Raw genomic sequence first — 17191 nt, 5'->3', positions numbered from 1 at the left:
AACCAAACGAGTCACACCAAGGACATCAATACCCACAAAACCTTTCGTCTTCGCACATGCGCTTTACAGACTGTTGTGTCCATGTGTAGGCGAATCACGTGTAGAGAATCCGTTGGTCGTCATGTCCCTGCTGTAGGATTCGTTTCGTTCTTCGTTTCATTTTGGTTGCTAGCTATCTCCTGTGTTCATTTTAAACTATTTAAATTTTCTCATACATTTCACCGAAGAATGAGCGACAACGAAGATATCGATGTCGACAGTGACGTAAGTTAATGTGATTGCGTTTGTATTTTTGATTAGGGAAACGCGTGCTTTTCGTTGTTCCCTGGGGTATGTTAGCTGGCTCGATGAACTAGCTGGCAGATCAGAAATATTTTTCGACACAGTAGCCTGCAAACCCAATCAGCTGAGTAGCTTGCCAATGAAACATAACACATGCATACATGATTACTCAACAAATGATCATTTCAATATATGCATCTATCATAATGTCATCAAAAAAACTTTGTTGACTTGTTAGCGAATTTGACCAGTTTTAGCAATGTAGCTACCTAGCTAGCTAACACGGAGCTTGATTGTTATATTTGAAGCGGTGAACTGAACATCGCTTGCTAGCTGGCGCTAACTTGTCTAGAACAACAAACAGCGAGCGATGCATGCGACGGCAAAAGCAGCAAGCTATGTAGTTAAATATTACCTACAACTCGCTTACAAGGTCAGCTAGCTAATGTAGCTAGTTAGGTAAGTCGGTGTAGAGCAGTGGTTCCCAAACAGGGGTACTTGGCCTATCCACAGGGGGTACTTGAGAAGACTCATGAGACCATAGGCTTAATGGTCAAATGCACATGAGGTAGTCCAGGCAGAGTAACATTAAGTTGGTGGTAAGCGAAAAAGGTTGAGAACCACTGGTGTAGAGAAGTGTAACGTTACAAGGGCAGTGTAATGTTTCTTAAGTTAGTTAGCTAGTTATACTTTGCGCTTGTACGTTATGTAAAATGACAATTATCTACAAGGCTCGTGCAATTTTTCAGGTTTGATGGGGAGTTATCAACCCTGAAAATATTAACGCATGAAAGGGTAGTCTCATCCCATAAACCAAGGGGAATTGTCCTTTGAAGCAAACCAAATGGTAATGAGCTAGTATTATGTTATGCAGAGGATAAACCATTCAGAAGTCATGTCATTTTGTGTTTGTACTGTGCACCCCATGAGAGGAAATAATGTACATTGTGCCCTTACCATCATAGTTAATTTGTTTAGTCTTTTTGGCAGGTTGTTCATACTTTATCAATAGGTGATAAGATCGTGCATTGCATTTGGTGCTGTTAAAAGCAACATAAACAAATATTTTCATAGAGAACTAACGGAGAGTTGCCCTCACACATTTTGATGAAGCTGGATGATGGATATCAGCTCAGGATAAGAACAGTGCTATTACACTGACTCATGCCATAATGTCTTCTATGCATTAATTCAATGCTGCTTGCTGAACCCCTTATAATGCTTGGTGATGAACATGGAGTCATAATATGTTTTTTGGGCTGTTTAGAGAGCAGAGGTAGCTGCCAAGCAACCAAGGGCGGTACCATTCTGTCCTCCTTAGAACATGAGACATTAGTGATTTCTAAAATAATATAACAAAGAAGTATAGGCTAGAGGTCGGTGGCGATGAGGATCAGGGTGCATAGGAGGTAGTTTGGTATGAGACAGACATTGTCCATAGCAACCAGTATTGTAGACTTCATACCAACAGTGAGTATTGATTCAACACTCTTATGTCATAAAAATCACGCATCAGTCTATTTTGTCTAACTATTACTGCGATTAACTCATTAGCAATCACAATATGAAATTTGTTAAATAATTGTGTTTTGATGGGGATTGAAATGGTCAACTGAACATTGCTTGCTAGTTGGCACACAAAAAAAATACCACAAATACACGTTTGAACATTGCAGGAAGAAACGCTTTTTTAACACTTATTACTTGGCCTCTAATTATTGCTATTTTGGTTGATGCTGTTTTGTCTGTGGATCTCTCGTTGCAGGCAGACAAACGAGCACATCACAATGCGCTGGAGCGCAAGCGTAGGGACCACATTAAAGACAGCTTCAGCAGTTTACGGGACTCTGTGCCTGCGTTACAAGGGGAGAAGGTTAGTAAAGTTAGTAATCAATATTTTCTACTTTCCAGCTCTGACTGACTGTAGAATGAATGCTATATGAAGTTAATTTGTATGAAACGTATGAATGTCCAAATGTATTAATGCTAAATGTACTGCTGTATCAATGATGATCAAATAAGCCTCAACCATTATTTTGAATGGTTTAGTTTTCATTTTCATTAATGATTAGCTCAGTTATGAATCAGTTTGGATTTCTACTTGGTTCCAATAAGTGAATGGTATTTAGCCCGTCTTGAATAACTGGGCCAGCAGTGCATGTTTCACCTGTAATTCTGAGATAAGTGACACATGCAACATTGCCTGATGGCTGAGTTTGTCATTTGTTGCTGACAGCAATCTGTCAAACAGGCCTCCCGAGCTCAGATCCTAGACAAAGCCACAGACTACATCCAGTACATGAGACGGAAAAACCACACACACCAGCAGGACATTGACGACCTGAAGAAGCAGAATGCACTGCTGGAGCAGCAGGGTGAGTGTGGGCTCAAGGCCCAGGGACAACTGCAGTAGCAGGAGGGTGAGTGGTTGGGTCATGGGATCAGAACCATACTTATGCTGCTTTTCAGCTGTAACACCAGGGTTACACTAGTCTATTCATCCTTATCTTATACTAGGAAAATTGTGTTTCCATAGCTAGGGCTGGCAGTGAAGACTTGAGAAGAGCAGAATCAAGAACTTCTGTATAATCAAAACAGTTGCTTTGTGGGAACAGTTAGCCATTATTTAATGACAGCTGAAAGTAATAGTGGCCTGGCTTTGGCCCCAAGTGAGAGCAGGTACGCCAGAGCCGTGGCCCAGTGAGACGCAGGTGCCGGCCCACGTAGATAGAAACAGAAAGGTCTGAACCTTTTGAGTAAAACACTGGTAAATCCTGAATGGAAATGTGCCATTATGGATATGCTACTGATGGCTTTTTGCATTATCCCAATGAACAATGTTTCATGGTGAAGGGAGAGACCGATACTTCTCCTGTTGTTTTCTGACTTGTGTTTCTCTGGGTGATTGCAGTCCGTGCACTGGAGAAAGCCAAGGGGAACACTACGCTCCAGGCCAACTACACATCCTCTGACAGCAGCTTGTACACCAACCCCAAGGGGAGCACAGTGTCCGCCTTTGATGGTGGCTCCGACTCCAGCTCTGAATCAGAGCCAGAGGAGCCGCCCAACAGAAAGAAGCTGCGTGTGGAGCCCAGCTAGACCCCCATCCACAGTGCTATCACTAGAGACTCTCTTATCTACCAGCCCACTCCTCCTGTTCAGTCTCTTTCCAGCCTTCTCATGCCAGTCCAGGAGACAGAGGGAAGACTGTGATAGAGCTGCTATCATATATACAATGCTTCAACCTTTCTCTTCCCTCGCCAGCATATTGTCACACTTTCATGGCACAGCAACAACTCTCAACACCCTCAAAGTGAGGCAGCTCTGCAGTTTGAAGGAGTTCATGCGTTTAAAACCTAATTCTATTGATTCCCAATTGGATATGGAGGTGACCAGGTGTACAGCTTTAGTCTAGTTTACAACAAATAGCCCAATTTCTCTTTTTATGTCACCTCAATGAGTTTTGAGACTTAGGCAGAGTTTTGAGAAATTGTCCTAAGGAATAGCTTACCTTGTTAATAGTTGTACTTTTTCACTAAAGAATTTGAAGTTGCTTTGGAAAAATATATGTAATGCAACCCTCCTGAATCAGTGTAGATGGCTGATGTTTTCCGTCTTTGAAATATTTGTGTAATCAAATCCCTAAATTTAGAGTGATCCTTATATTGAAATGAATTTCGTATCCCATATTGTACATTTTTGTCATTTAGCTTGACCACTTGTCAATGGAGATAGATAGATGAACAATGTTGGCCTCATTTAATATATTCTCATCTCACAGGTTCAACATTTTGTTTTTATTTTTTGTTATTCTCAAGGAAATTGAGATTTGAAGAAAAAAAGTTTCTTAAAATCCATACTGAATGTTACACAATGCAGTTAAAGGTAGTAAGTAACCTTTTATTTTTATGAAAGGAAAATAAATCCATATCAGTGTAGTGCATAACACTATACTCTTAAATGTAAATTCTACAAAGAAAAACTTATTTGGAAATATTTGCCTGTACTGGGAATATTTCTTTTCTTTTTTACAGAGATAATTAGTGTGTACAAAATAGATATTTGATTGATTCCATTCCATGGAAATTACAGATATGTTGTACATACTGCCAACAATTGTCTTGCAAGTTGAGGCATACCTTTGCTATGAGACTATTATAAATAAAACTATTTTATCCTTTAGTGCTGTGTGTAGAAGGGAGACCTGGCGAAGAGGGCAGCTTAAAGTGTATGCCCAAGCATACCTGACTGAGTTTTCTTGGTATTTTGTGCCAGACAGTGATGGGCAAGGTACATGTACACCTCTGCACTGTCCTATGTGTCAATGTTTTTGTACCACATTTTAAACCATACCTGCTCTAAGCACTGAGTGGCATGGTGTTGGTTGGCCAATTGACACTGATGCTTTGCAGTGTGCACTGAGCACTTATCCGCACACCTGACACACACTTTTCATGCAGGTACATGCATCTCAAAGGAGACATCTTGATATCTGGTGGAGTAAATGAATGAGTTTCAGTTTAGGAGAGTAAAGGAATGACGGGTGAAGCGTCCATATCAATACTAGAATCTCAAAGACTGGTGTTTGTCTAAGGTTGAGGATGAAAAAATGTTAGCAATTCAAAGAAGTTCAAAATGGTTGAGATAGCATCTCTTTTGTTCAGTACACTAATGGCTTTCAGTTTTTGGAAAATATAGTTAGAAGAGGATAGATGGTAGCAGTGGTGATTTTAGCATGTAAATCTTGGTGGGGCAAACAAACAAAACTTCTTTTTTTTAACTTGCATGCCAGCAAAGCGCTACACAACACTAAACAATACATGAATTGCACTAGAATGTTGACAAACTGTTAGGGCCAACATAAAGCTGGTCCAACAGCAGAGCTTTCTTTTCAGCACCATGGAGTGAATCCTTACCACTGCTACACCTATCAGTAGATAGTTAACTGCCATCGAAACAGTTAATTCAGCCTCATTTAATGCCTTAAAAAAAACATGGCTAACTTGCTTAAACAAATGTGATTTCTGACAATTAAGAAGTACAAACTATGGCATGTAAGGGGACGGCGAGCAGATAAGAGAAAATCTGTAATTTCGATTAAGACCATGAGCGAGCTAGGGCTGACGTCAATATAACTATTTGTACTGCAACAGAATTCAGAACTTGGGCTATTCTCAGTATTCTCCCTGTACACAAAGTCAGAACCGTAGGATAAATAAAGGGGCATATAAGCAGACAATGAAAGCTCTTACAAAATGTATTAATTACATTTTTCTAAAACAGGCTATGGGCTACATGTGCTCCACAAAGTCAGAACAGTAGGCTAAGCTATGAGGGGGAAAGGCACCAAATTATTAGGGTGAGACACATGGGCTACTAACAACTTACTACACAACATAATTAGTATTACTTTCTTAGCTACAGGAATCATATCTCCCTAGCATATTACATGCTGCATACAATACATTTTGGGACTCTCCTTGTGCGGAAGGTGGCATGGCGGTTCTTCATGGGCAAATTTTGTCATCAAAGTTGGGTATTCTCTCAATGAACTCTTGGGGGGGTTGGGTATTCTCTCAATGAACTCTTGGGGGGGTTGAGTCATGACGTCAGTGATCTTCAGGTCGGAGCGCTAGAAAAGGCCTGAATTCCAGAGTTGGATGACCAAACTTATTTTCCCAGTCTGAGCTCTTTTTTTCTCAAGAGTTCCCAGTTCCCAGTTGTATTGAGCATGGCAGATGTCATGCTGGATTGACAGAATCTTAAACTCAGACTTGGACCACACACCCACCCCACTGAATAGCAGGCTAGTGATTGCTTGGCAACGCTTGCAGTTAGCCACTGATTCCTTCCAAAACACTAATTGTTGAATTCATGATTTCCAACTTGTAATGGTCGATGAGCACCGGTACATTTTATCTATAATTTCTCTTCGTATGACAATAATTGAAAAGGATTTGCCAGTAGATTGTCAACATGATTCATGATAATGACTGCTTGTCTAGCTTTCTAGCTAAGATTTTGAGAATATGATGTTGACATTATCAGTCCGATCAAAGCTACCGTAGATATGTTATTTTATGTAATTGTATCTGTGGCCAATGACCTTGAGCCTTCATTGATGGGCACTTCTAATGTAACTATGGCAGCACACAAGGGGCTTCAATTTTTGAGCTCCCCCTGTAGATTTATGTGGTGTCCCCATGAGTGACAGAACACTGAGCCAATCACGGCGCAACTAGAGAACATTACCAACCCCGCCACTCTGAATTTTCCGCTGGCTTCCCCACCACCTCAGAAAGCACTGAGCTAGGCTGGAACATCCACACTCAAGAAAGCAAAAAAAAGTGACCATGTTTGTATGTGGCTTTATTAACTCAATGATTATTTTAACATTGTTTGTAAACTGATATGTGACACGTAATGGCAAAATAACATGCAAAACAAACAGGTGGAGCACAAAACAGTTTTTTTGGGGCTCCGCCCCACCTACCCTGAATGGCGAGTCGCCACTGGATGGTAGACTGGTATGTCCATATACAACACTATCTGCTGCACTAGTCTATCAACACCATGGTAAGCTTATTGCGGGATATGCATACATCAAAACCCTAGCCCTTGATCATGACACTGTTTCAGTACATTACACATAAGTCATTGGACGAAGGAGTATTTTGGGCGGGGAGTTTTGTTAAGAGCCATGGCGCTCGGTTTTAACAACACGCATCGCCTGCGGTCCGGTTTCGGAAGCACAATGACGTTATGTTTCATATCAGCGAGAAATCAGTAAACGTTTAAATTGAAACAAAGTTATAGGGTTAGTGTTCCCACACGGCCATATCACAGCGCTTGTTTATGGAAAACAAGACTGAAACATACACCTGTGCTATCTAACGTGCTCTGAACACCTGTGTGGAAGTGTAACTCGGGAAGTGTAGTTTCGGCAGATTGAGGCACACAGCTGTATGGAGGATTTTTGAAGGATTCTTTCACGCTGTTGAAAGATAAGGGCCATATCGCAAATTATGATTATTGACGTTAAAACAAAGTTCACGTGAGCCAACAGCTGAAAACTAGGGAAATGGCAGAGTTAGACCTAGTTTTCAAGAACTACAACAAAACAGCAAAAAAAAGGAGGAAAGAGCCCCAGTATTTGTTACGAGAAACACTGACATCTCCTGGTAGATAATGGCAACGTATCAATATTAATGAAATCAGTCTGCGCAGTTTAACATGAATTGAAGATGAATTACCAAATGCTAACGTTACCATTTTGACACTACATTTAAGATACCGCTTACATTATTATTATATATTTTTTTACTTTACAGAGATGAAACGTATATAGGCAATTTTTCATTTGAGTGAGGCACATGGGGAGATAGACAAAGGCTCATTTGTAACCACTATTTTTGTGGTGCTGTTGTCGTTTCCCCAAGCCTTTTGATCTAACCGCCGTACTAAAAGCATGTTAGATACTCCCATCTGTTAGATTTATGGCAAATCACAGAGCAGCCCCCATGCAAGTGAGTTTTCGCTTAACAAGAAACTAGTTATTTTTGTCCGCCATGGCAAAGCAGTATGACGTTTTGCTCAGGTTGCTACTTTTAGGAGATTCCGGGGTTGGAAAGACCTGTTTGTTGTGCAGGTTCACGGATAATGAATTCCATTCGTCGCATATCTCTACACTTGGTAAGCTGCTGTTGATTGCAATTGGTTAGGTTGACTGATTCAGGCAAGTTTGCCGCGAATAACATATGCAACTCCCACAATAAGTGATTGACAGCAATTCTATACGAAACGCTTGACGGGACTTTTCCTAATAGATTTAAAATGCTGTCACCTAAGACTTGATTGAAGGACATATTTCTGAAACTCTACTATGCCGTAGTCCGAACTGTATCAAATAGGAATTTGTTCTTAACTGACTTGCCTAGTTAAATAAATCAAATGTTGTTTTTGTTAGGTCTGCAAACCTAAAAGAGACCTTTCACAAACACCAGTTTTCTAAAGAACATGCCTTTACTAGAACCAGTTGATTGTTTCCTCAGTTTCCATCATTCCGTGTTCAACACAATTTCCCCCTGGACCCAGGCTATGGACACATTTGTTTAGAAACACCAGTGTGAGCTCACTGGACAGTGCTCAAGATAGGCCTCAGTCACATTACATTACCAATTATTCCTCTAAATAGGGTTAGATTCCCATCTATCATCATGATAAAAATGTTGTCCATTGAGAAACACATGGTTTAAAGGAATATCTAGTTTTCAGCCAACAGGTGTAGGCATATATTTAGTCGCCTAAGCATTCAGAATGGACTAAGGATCTAAAACTGGACAAAACTTTAATGGTACAGTGTTTTCTGCAATAATGATCACATACAGGGCCTTTTAGCCTATTATGGATGGGGGAAGCTTTAAGGAAATACGCCTCTCTTTGGCAGAGCACAATGGAACTGCAGGATCTGTAATTGCTTAGAAAGCCTCTCCAAGCCTGATGATGGTATTTACTCGGAAGGGAGGTCTTTCTTGAACAGGAAGTGGCAGGGTTGGGGGAAATGAATCTTCTGCGTTCCCTCTGTTTGTGAAACTCCATTACTCCCCCACTTCATTTTTGTTTTCATACAAAGTACAGGTATAGACAGACAAAGTAACTCACATTAAAATGGTGCTCTCAATACTGAAGCCTTTCTTCCCCTATTTATGTGGCCAATGTCTGATGATAATGACAAATGTGATATGCAGCAGAAAATGGACTGATTGGCCAGAATGACTTCTGTTTTGTTTAGGGCTACTCAGGCTACTGTCTGATTTATTTCCCATGGGTCATCGGCAGTCATTGCACCCTCTTATTTATGAAAATTGTGGTGATCCAGCAATATGACTGACTGGGTAACAGAGCAGGGGTTCTGTTAGAAAAGCAGCAGATTACAGGAAAATCTACATATTATATATATATATATATATACACACACACACTAAGGCACATGTCTTCAGGTTGTTTATCTAACCCTGTAACTTTCTTCCTCCTGTTTGTTCAACTTAAACAAAACAATATGTGATTAGAAGGAATTGGGAAGGTTGTGCCTTACATTGCAGCTCTACTGGTGTGTTTAATATCTGAAGCAATCTTAGCTGCTGCTGATCTACTAAAAAATGATTGTATTTGGTTGGTGTTAGTGAGGGGTATGGGTCCGTTAGAGTAGCATACAGAACAGAATTAGACGAAGGCACCTGATGTCTCCCCTCCTAGATTCTACTTCTGCTTCATTCCTTATTATTGTTCAGTCTTGAACCCCCAACCCCAGTTCCTGAAATACAGTGTTACCCACTAAATTAGCTCAATTAAGATTTGGCTGGCCTCACTGGCAGTGAATGTAATGTCAGACGTGTTGAACACATGATTAGCCTATAACACTGGCACAGGGAGATATACACACATGCAAAGGTAGTGAAGCATGTACAGCATGTCAAATTTGACTGTGCTCTCTCTCCCATATGTCAGTGTTGGGGTGCTAATTGGGAAGGCTGCCTCCATCGCTATTGAAGATGATGACATGGCATTTTTTAGTCATGTCCAACACACCGTCAGAATGGTTTCTAACATGACTAGAAGCACAGTTTGGATTTACCAAGAACATATAATGGCCAGTCTGTTGCCTGAAGCATATCCTTGTGTGACGTGTTTGTGTTAGCTCTGTGTTTACTCTGTTTGTGGCAGGTATGGTGGTTATGACAATGTTGCAAGCAACTGCCATTTTACGTCTGACTATTTGATGGGTTTTTATGCTTTTTCAACTGTGAAGCTATCACACACCACTGACATTTAAATGAAGGTTGTTGTGAGTGAGATATATTTCATGCAGAAGTCGATACACTCAAGTCACGTCTTCCCTGTCCATTGGCCCTGCTGAAATACACTGTAGTAAATGACAAAAATTGAATTTCCATGAGCAAGATGACGGATTGAAAGGACATTCAACTGTGATAAGTGGGTATCAAAAAAAAAAAAGTCCCCATCAGTGTCTACTTCCAAACTGGCCAATATACATTTTTGTTAGCCAAGTGGAAGAATGTTACGTTACCAGCGATACTTATTGACTAGTACAGGCTGATTTGGTAAGTCATGAGAAGGAAAATGTGCCAATGCGATGTCATTTCTTTTTATCATTTCTTTATTCAGGAAAAACTTGTTTTAACCACCAGTAGGATAGGCTACAATATTTGAGCCTTCAGTAAAACTACAGTCCTGCAATGGGGAAAGAATAAACAGGATAGCACGAGTGAAATTAAATAAAACCAATTGAGACAAAAGATAGAGAAGATGAATTAACAAGCCAATAGTAACATGTTTGCCATGCATAACAATATATTTTTGTATTCTGTAGGAGTGGATTTCAAAATGAAAACATTAAAAATAGATGGCATTAAAGTGCGCGTACAGATCTGGTGAGTGAACAGATCTTTGCGAGAACAACTCACTCACCATAATGCAGTAGTTACTGACACATCCATCACAAATGTCATGTTTTCATTATGTAAGTGTAAGATATGCTTTACCTCTTTGATTGAGACATATTCTGATATGTGGTCACATCACCATGTAAAACTGGGGATTGCCTCTATGCCTTTCTGCCTACACTAGGGATACTGCTGGCCAGGAACGGTACCAGACCATCACCAAGCAGTACTACAGACGGGCACAGGTGGGTTCTCTACACACCAATAATCACTGTCCAGAAATGAAGTACATTACCAGAGTTAAAACCATTTTACAACATCAAGTGCTTGGTCCCGTGCTCACCGTTAGTTATGTGCTCACAATCGGTCATGACGGTCCCTCCCTCCTCTCTTTATCATTCACCAGGGTTTTATCCTGGTGTATGACATCACTAGTTCCCGTTCCTTTCAGCACATTGTGAAGTGGGCTAGCGATGTGGATGAGGTAAGGCTAAAACCTACTGATCAAACTGCCCTCCTTCATTCACTTGGTCAGTCTGTCTGTCTCCCATTCTCTGTTTCTGTTTATCTTTGTTTGTTACCCAGTTTTTACATATTTTTATTGAACTGTAGGTGCCCAGTCGTCTTTTTCACAACCCTGTTTCAATATGTTTCAGTTTGCACTTGACAAGGTGCAGAGGATCCTGGTGGGGAACAAGGCTGATGAGGAGCAAAAGAGGAAAGTGCCTAAAGAACAAGGGAACAAGGTTGGCCTTTATCTTGCTGTTTTCCTCAGTCATAATAGTTTTCTTTCATACACAGTTTGACATTTTCCATCCTTAATGAACTCTTGTGTTACAGCTAGCAAAAACCTATGGAATGGAGTTCTTTGAGACAAGTGCCTGCACCAACTGCAACATAAATGAGGTGAGTCATAGGCCTTATTGAGTGAATACCTTGTATGTACTCTGTTTTGTGATTATGTGAGGCAATTGTGATAAAATATTTTCTTTACGTCTTCCAGTCGTTCACCCGGTTGACAGAGCTGGTCCTGCATGCTCACAAGAAAGAGATGGATGCCTTCCAGGGTTCAATTAATAAATACCTAGACATGACTTATCTGGAGGGAGAGCAGGACAAAGAGGACAACTCCCAGAAGGCCTGCGCATGTTAGCATGAGGCAAAACTCTCAACCTGGGAGTGTTTGGCTAAAATATAATGGCAATGAAATGATGATTAACTTATTAAATCTGTGAGGACAGTTGAGTCGGAAGTTTACATACACCTTAGCCAAATACATTTAAATTCAGTTTTTCACAATTCCGGCACTGCATTGCAGTGATAGCTGTGCCACCAGAGACTCTGGGTTCGAGCCCAGGCTCTGTCGCAGCCGGCCGCGACCGGGAGGACCATGAGGCGGCGCACAATTGGCCCAGCATCGTCCAGGTTAGGGATATTCTTGTCTCATCGCGGACTAGCGACTCCTGTGGCGGGCCGGGCGCAGTGCACGCTGACCAGGTCGCTAGGTATACGGTGTTTCCTCCGACACATTGGTGCGGCTGGCTTCCGGGTTGGATGCGCGCAGTGCGGCTTGGTTGGGTTGTGTTTCGGAGGACACATGGCTCTCGACCTTTGCCTCCCCCGAGTCCGTACGGGAGTTGCAGCGATGAGACAAGACCGTAAATACTAACAATTGGATACCACGAAATTGGGGAGAAAAAGTGGATAAAAAAATATATATATATATAATTTCCCTATAAAATCATGCCATCTATTTTGTGAGGTGCACCATGCCATCTGCAGCAAAGCACCCCCACAACATGATGCTGCCACCCCCGTGCTTCACTGTGTTCTTCGGCTTGCAAGCCCCTTTTTCCTCCAAACATAACGATCGTCATTATGTCCAAAAAGTTCTATTTTTGTTTCATCAGACCAGAGGACATTTCTCCAAAAAGTATGATCTTTGTCCCCATGTGCAGTTGCAAACCGTATTCTGGCTTTTTATGGCGGTTTGGAGCAGTGCCTTCTTCCTTGCTGAGCGGCCTTTCAGGTTACATCGATATAGGACTCGTTTTACTGTGGATATAGATACTTTTGTACCTGTTTCCTCCAGCATCTTCCAAGGTCCTTTGCTGTTGTTCTGGGATTAATTTGCACTTTTCGTACCAAGTACGTTAATCTCTAGGAGACAGACCGTGTCTCCTTCCTGAGCGGTATGACGGCTGCGTGGTCCCATGGTGTTTATACTTGCGTACTATTGTTTGTACAGATGAACGTGGTACATCTAGGCAATTGGAAATTGCGCCCAAGGATGAACCGGACTTGTGGAGGTCCACAATTTTTTTCTGAGGTCTTGGCTGATTTCTTTTGATTTTCCAATTATGTCAAGCAAAGAGGCACTGAGTTTGAAGGTAGGCCTTGAAATACATCCACGGGTACACCTGCAATTGACTCAAATGATGTCAATTAGCCTATCAGAAGCCTCTAAAACCATGACATGATTTTCTGCTGTTTAAAGGCACAGTCAACTTAGTGTATGTAAACTTCTGATTCACTGGAATTGTGATACAGTGAAATAATCTGCCTGTAAACAATTGTTGGAAAAATTGTGTCATGCACAAAGTAGATGTCCTAACCGACTTGCCAAAACTATAGTTTGTTAACAAGAAATTTGTGGAGTGGTTGAAAAATAAGTTTGAATGACTCCAACATAAGTGTATGTACACTTCCGACTTCAACTGTATGTTCGGTTTTTACTGACTGTTGCTCAGATTCATGCATTTTATAGTTTTACTCACTGTTAAATTTTCATCTTCGTGTGTTGTTTTATAGTTACTTGACCTTTTCATTTTTATTACCCGGCTTTGCAACACCCAAACTGATGGCACCCTGAGTTGAGTAGTCAACATGTAATAAGAAGATATGCCTGCAGATGGGCTGCTGTCTGCAATGCTACACTGAAAGTTGCAGCTCCACTCGTTTGGATCGACAAGGTATACTTAAGCCTACCCCTGTATAATTTGTGTTGCCACCAGGGGCGTCATGCACGCCAAAAATCTGAGGTGCACAAAGTACATGAGGATGATTGGCAGGTGGATCGGAAGAGGGCTCAATTTAGCTTTTTCCTGCATCTAGAGCCATCAATATGCATAATTTTATATCAATATTTTCCCCTGCTTATCTAAGCATACCTCTTGAGCTGTCTATTGTCCTGACTGGTGGATATTTTTTTTTAAGAGACTAAAATCTCGGGTAAAATATTGAAATGAATGTGAGTCTTCAATACATTTAGTTATTGCTTGCTTTTCTAAAATCTACTAACCTTGCTGGCAGGCATGCCAGCTAAGATTGTTAGATAAACTAGCTACTGTAACTTGATAGCCTGAAATGCCTTATTGGTAGCTAGTTATGAAGTTAGGAGATTGGGAACCTATATGGGCTAGTGAAAGCCAACGTCATAAAATTGTTTGGTGGCTAGTAGCGTTAGTATTTATTTGTATTTTTAAATGAGACAAATCTGAGGGTGCACGTGCCCCTGTGTCCCCATGGGCATGATGCCTCTTAAAGTTTTGCCACAATTTTAACCTTCATATCGCAAACGTTGCTGTCTACTTGAAAAGCTAATTATGCTTACAAATTAATTTGCTAAATTGATTAATAGTGGGACGGACCAAAGAGAATCTGAAGCTCTTGATTGGTGCTTTAGGAGATGAGACGAGGAAATGGGAGATAGGGTGGGCAGAGGGCATGGTTAAATTATTCACAAGCAGAAATAAAATCCAGGCTAGCAAGAAGGGCTCATTTACCTGTGGAAGACTAACCCATACTCAAACATGCATGAAGCCAAAAACTCATATCTAAAACAGACATAATGTTCAATACTACTGTTAGTAGCTTGAATGTTTTGTGAATTTACAAGTTGTCATGACAAATTCTAGGTATTTTTACAGGTTGAAAAGCTGTAGCAAATGCCACTATGGTGCATGCACATACACTATTATAAAGGGCTGTATACATGGTTCCCTTCTCAATATTCTCACAGGAAATAAGTCATTTGTAATGACAACTGTACTTTTCTTTATATTTATATATATATATAAGTTACCTTTTATTTAACAAGGTAAGTCAGTTAAGAACAAATTCTTATTTACAATGACGGCCAAAGCATGACGATGCTGGGCCAATTGTGCGCCGCACTATGGGACTCCCAATCACAGCCAGATGTGATACAACCTGGATTCAAACCAGGGACTGTAGTGATGCCACTCGCACTGAGATGCAGTGCCTTAGACCGCTGCGCCACTCAGGAGTCAAATGTGTATTTGTGCATAGTGTATTTTACTGTACATTACATCTCTGGTAAATGTTTCGATACTGTGGAATACATTGTTACTAGATCAGATTCACAGACGAGTCTGACTAAAACCGCTAGGTGTATTTGGCCAACATGAAGAACATGTCATTTGTATAAAAAACCATTACGTGTTTAGTATGCAAGTAATCTTGTTTTTTAAATTATGCCATTTTAACAAACCATGCAACGAATAACCATAGATTTAATTTAACATGACCCCGTTCATACCGTTCTGTGCAAGTTTACAAGCTGAGATATGAGCCTATCTACCTTTGTGTGTGACAGTATTGTATGTCAGGTGGGTATCATTTTACTGCAGAGATATTTGACACCCAGGTAAGGCAGGCACATATCTGAAGTCCGGTGACCTGAGGTAGTAATACACACAGACACACTGGTCCTCACTACTGCCAGTAACTACAGAACAGGACCATGGCGTTCATCGCAAAGACCTTCTATGATCTGAAGGCCACGACCCTGGAGGGGAATTCAGTAGATTTCAATGTGTTTCGAGGGCGGGTGGTCCTCATTGAGAATGTGGCATCGCTCTGAGGGACAACCACCCGGGACTACAGCCAGCTCAACTTGCTCCAGAGCAAGTACCCTCACCGGCTAGTGGTCCTGGGCTTCCCCTGCAATCAGTTTGGCTACCAGGTCAGTATGCCACATTGTGGCCTTTGGTTATGTGGTTCTGTAAAATCAATGAAAACAAGCTAATCTAGTAAAAGATTCTGTTCATTTACAGGTATCGGGTGATTTGTTTAATGATTAATGTCAGATGAGAATGTTGCATGTTTTACAGGAGAACTGTTCAAATGGGGAGATCCTGAACTCATTAAAGTATGTGCGTCCAGGAGATGGCTACCAGCCTGGCTTCACTGTCTTTGAAAAGTGTGATGTGAATGGAACCAACACCCACCCTGTCTTTGCCTATTTGAAAGACAAACTTCCCTATCCTGATGATGATCCACACACCCTCATCCAGGATCCTAAATTCCTCATCTGGAGTCCCATCAGCAGGACAGACATCTCTTGGAATTTTGAGAAATTCCTGGTTGGGCCAGAGGGAGAGCCCTTTAAACGTTACAGCAAAAAATTTGAGACTATCAACATCGAGCCTGACATTCAAAGACTGTTGAGACTAACCAAGACCTGAAAATAGCATGGGAATGTTCTCCTTGTGTACTACTCATTCTGCTACACAAATGACTTCACATCTATGATAGACGGGGACTATTATGGCGTCGTCCATCCTTTTGAGTTTTACTAAATGAGGCTAATATTCTAAAAACTTGGGAGTATTATCTGAGGCCATGTAAATGCTCAAGAGTTGTGGGTTATGCCTTGATAAGTCTTCTTGCTCATGTAATAAAAATATGGAAAGCATCAGCTATATTTTTGTATGTCCTCCAGCAGTGATCCTGACCTATAGTAAACCCTCTCCTGTCTTTTTCTATGCTGGCCAGCAGGTGGTGCCACTAACTTGAGTTTGGATTAGATTTATGCCACCAACTCGTTGAGTTGTTAGTGAAGTTTGTCAGACAAAAGGCAATATATACACAAGGTAATTGGAATAGTAGTTGGAATAAAATTATTAGATTCTACTTGTAAAAACTGTTCTTATCGTTCCACCATATCCCATGTGTATTAATCATGTTATAATTTGACATTTTCTAGTTTCACATTACACTTTTATTTTAGTGACTGTCCAATGTTTCCAGATTTCTATGAAATATGACATATAATTAATAACAACATGAGTGACGAAGTTTTCGTTCCAAAAAATGGTAATTAGGTATGTTAAAAAACACATTTTGTTTTGGAATAGTGTGGGTATGTAAATTGGTTAGCTGACAACATCACGAAAATGATGTGCACACTTCAATGTGGCTGTAGTCCGTGTGTTGTGATTCTGAATGACCAGGGTCTGGATTCCCCATAGCGATGGAATTTAGGCATACGTCACACCGTTTTCCCAAAACACCATCCAGTTAACTCGTTCCAAAGTGAAACTTAACCGTGTTGTTACAGGAGCTGCTGTCCCGTGCTGAAAATTATTCCAGAAAATAGTCTTAAAAGGATCCGCCCCTTTTTTAAAATATCAGCCTAAAAT

At 40.8% G+C, this 17191-nt stretch overlaps 3 protein-coding genes across 6 annotated transcripts; all 3 read left to right on the top strand.

Moving 5' to 3' along the window:
* Positions 1-4464, top strand: LOC109894518 (protein max). Of its 4 annotated transcripts, none has more exons than XM_020488067.2 (4): positions 1-264; positions 2048-2155; positions 2519-2657; positions 3194-4464. In XM_020488067.2, exons 1-4 carry the CDS (start codon positions 82-84, stop codon positions 3379-3381), a joined length of 618 nt encoding a protein of 205 aa, XP_020343656.2. In that variant the 5' UTR covers positions 1-81; the 3' UTR covers positions 3382-4464. The 4 variants fall into 4 exon arrangements, with proteins under 4 accessions (XP_020343656.2, XP_020343658.2, XP_020343657.1 ...); XM_020488069.2 differs by having other exon boundaries at positions 58-264; positions 2534-2657; XM_020488068.2 differs by having other exon boundaries at positions 97-264; positions 2048-2164; positions 2534-2657.
* A 3360-nt stretch (positions 4465-7824) lies between these two features.
* On the top strand, positions 7825-11929 carry LOC109894517 (ras-related protein Rab-15). Its single transcript, XM_020488065.2, has 7 exons — positions 7825-7974; positions 10673-10733; positions 10930-10990; positions 11152-11229; positions 11402-11491; positions 11586-11651; positions 11749-11929. The coding sequence occupies exons 1-7, from the start codon at positions 7851-7853 to the stop codon at positions 11896-11898; spliced, it is 630 nt and encodes a 209-aa protein (XP_020343654.1). The 5' UTR covers positions 7825-7850; the 3' UTR covers positions 11899-11929.
* A 155-nt stretch (positions 11930-12084) lies between these two features.
* gpx2 (glutathione peroxidase 2) lies at positions 12085-16558 on the top strand. Its single transcript, XM_020487159.2, has 2 exons — positions 12085-15732; positions 15881-16558. Exons 1-2 carry the CDS (start codon positions 15511-15513, stop codon positions 16232-16234), a joined length of 576 nt encoding a protein of 191 aa, XP_020342748.1. The 5' UTR covers positions 12085-15510; the 3' UTR covers positions 16235-16558.
* Positions 16559-17191: the final 633 nt, after the last annotated feature.

Source organism: Oncorhynchus kisutch, linkage group LG7, assembly GCF_002021735.2.
Source record: "Oncorhynchus kisutch isolate 150728-3 linkage group LG7, Okis_V2, whole genome shotgun sequence".
NCBI classification, from domain to species: domain Eukaryota; kingdom Metazoa; phylum Chordata; class Actinopteri; order Salmoniformes; family Salmonidae; genus Oncorhynchus; species Oncorhynchus kisutch.
This window is presented reverse-complemented; position numbering and strand designations above follow the sequence as displayed.

Coding starts and splice junctions, on each gene's coding strand:
- LOC109894518 (XM_020488067.2), top strand. CDS start 82: ATGTGTAGGCGAATCACGTGTAGAGAATCCGTTGGTCGTCATGTCCCT. Junction 2,156..2,518: donor CTGCGTTACAAGGGGAGAAG/GTTAGTAAAGTT, acceptor TGTTGCTGACAG/CAATCTGTCAAACAGGCCTC. Junction 2,658..3,193: donor TGCACTGCTGGAGCAGCAGG/GTGAGTGTGGGC, acceptor GGGTGATTGCAG/TCCGTGCACTGGAGAAAGCC.
- LOC109894517 (XM_020488065.2), top strand. CDS start 7,851: ATGGCAAAGCAGTATGACGTTTTGCTCAGGTTGCTACTTTTAGGAGAT. Junction 10,991..11,151: donor AGTACTACAGACGGGCACAG/GTGGGTTCTCTA, acceptor ATCATTCACCAG/GGTTTTATCCTGGTGTATGA. Junction 11,492..11,585: donor CTAAAGAACAAGGGAACAAG/GTTGGCCTTTAT, acceptor CTTGTGTTACAG/CTAGCAAAAACCTATGGAAT.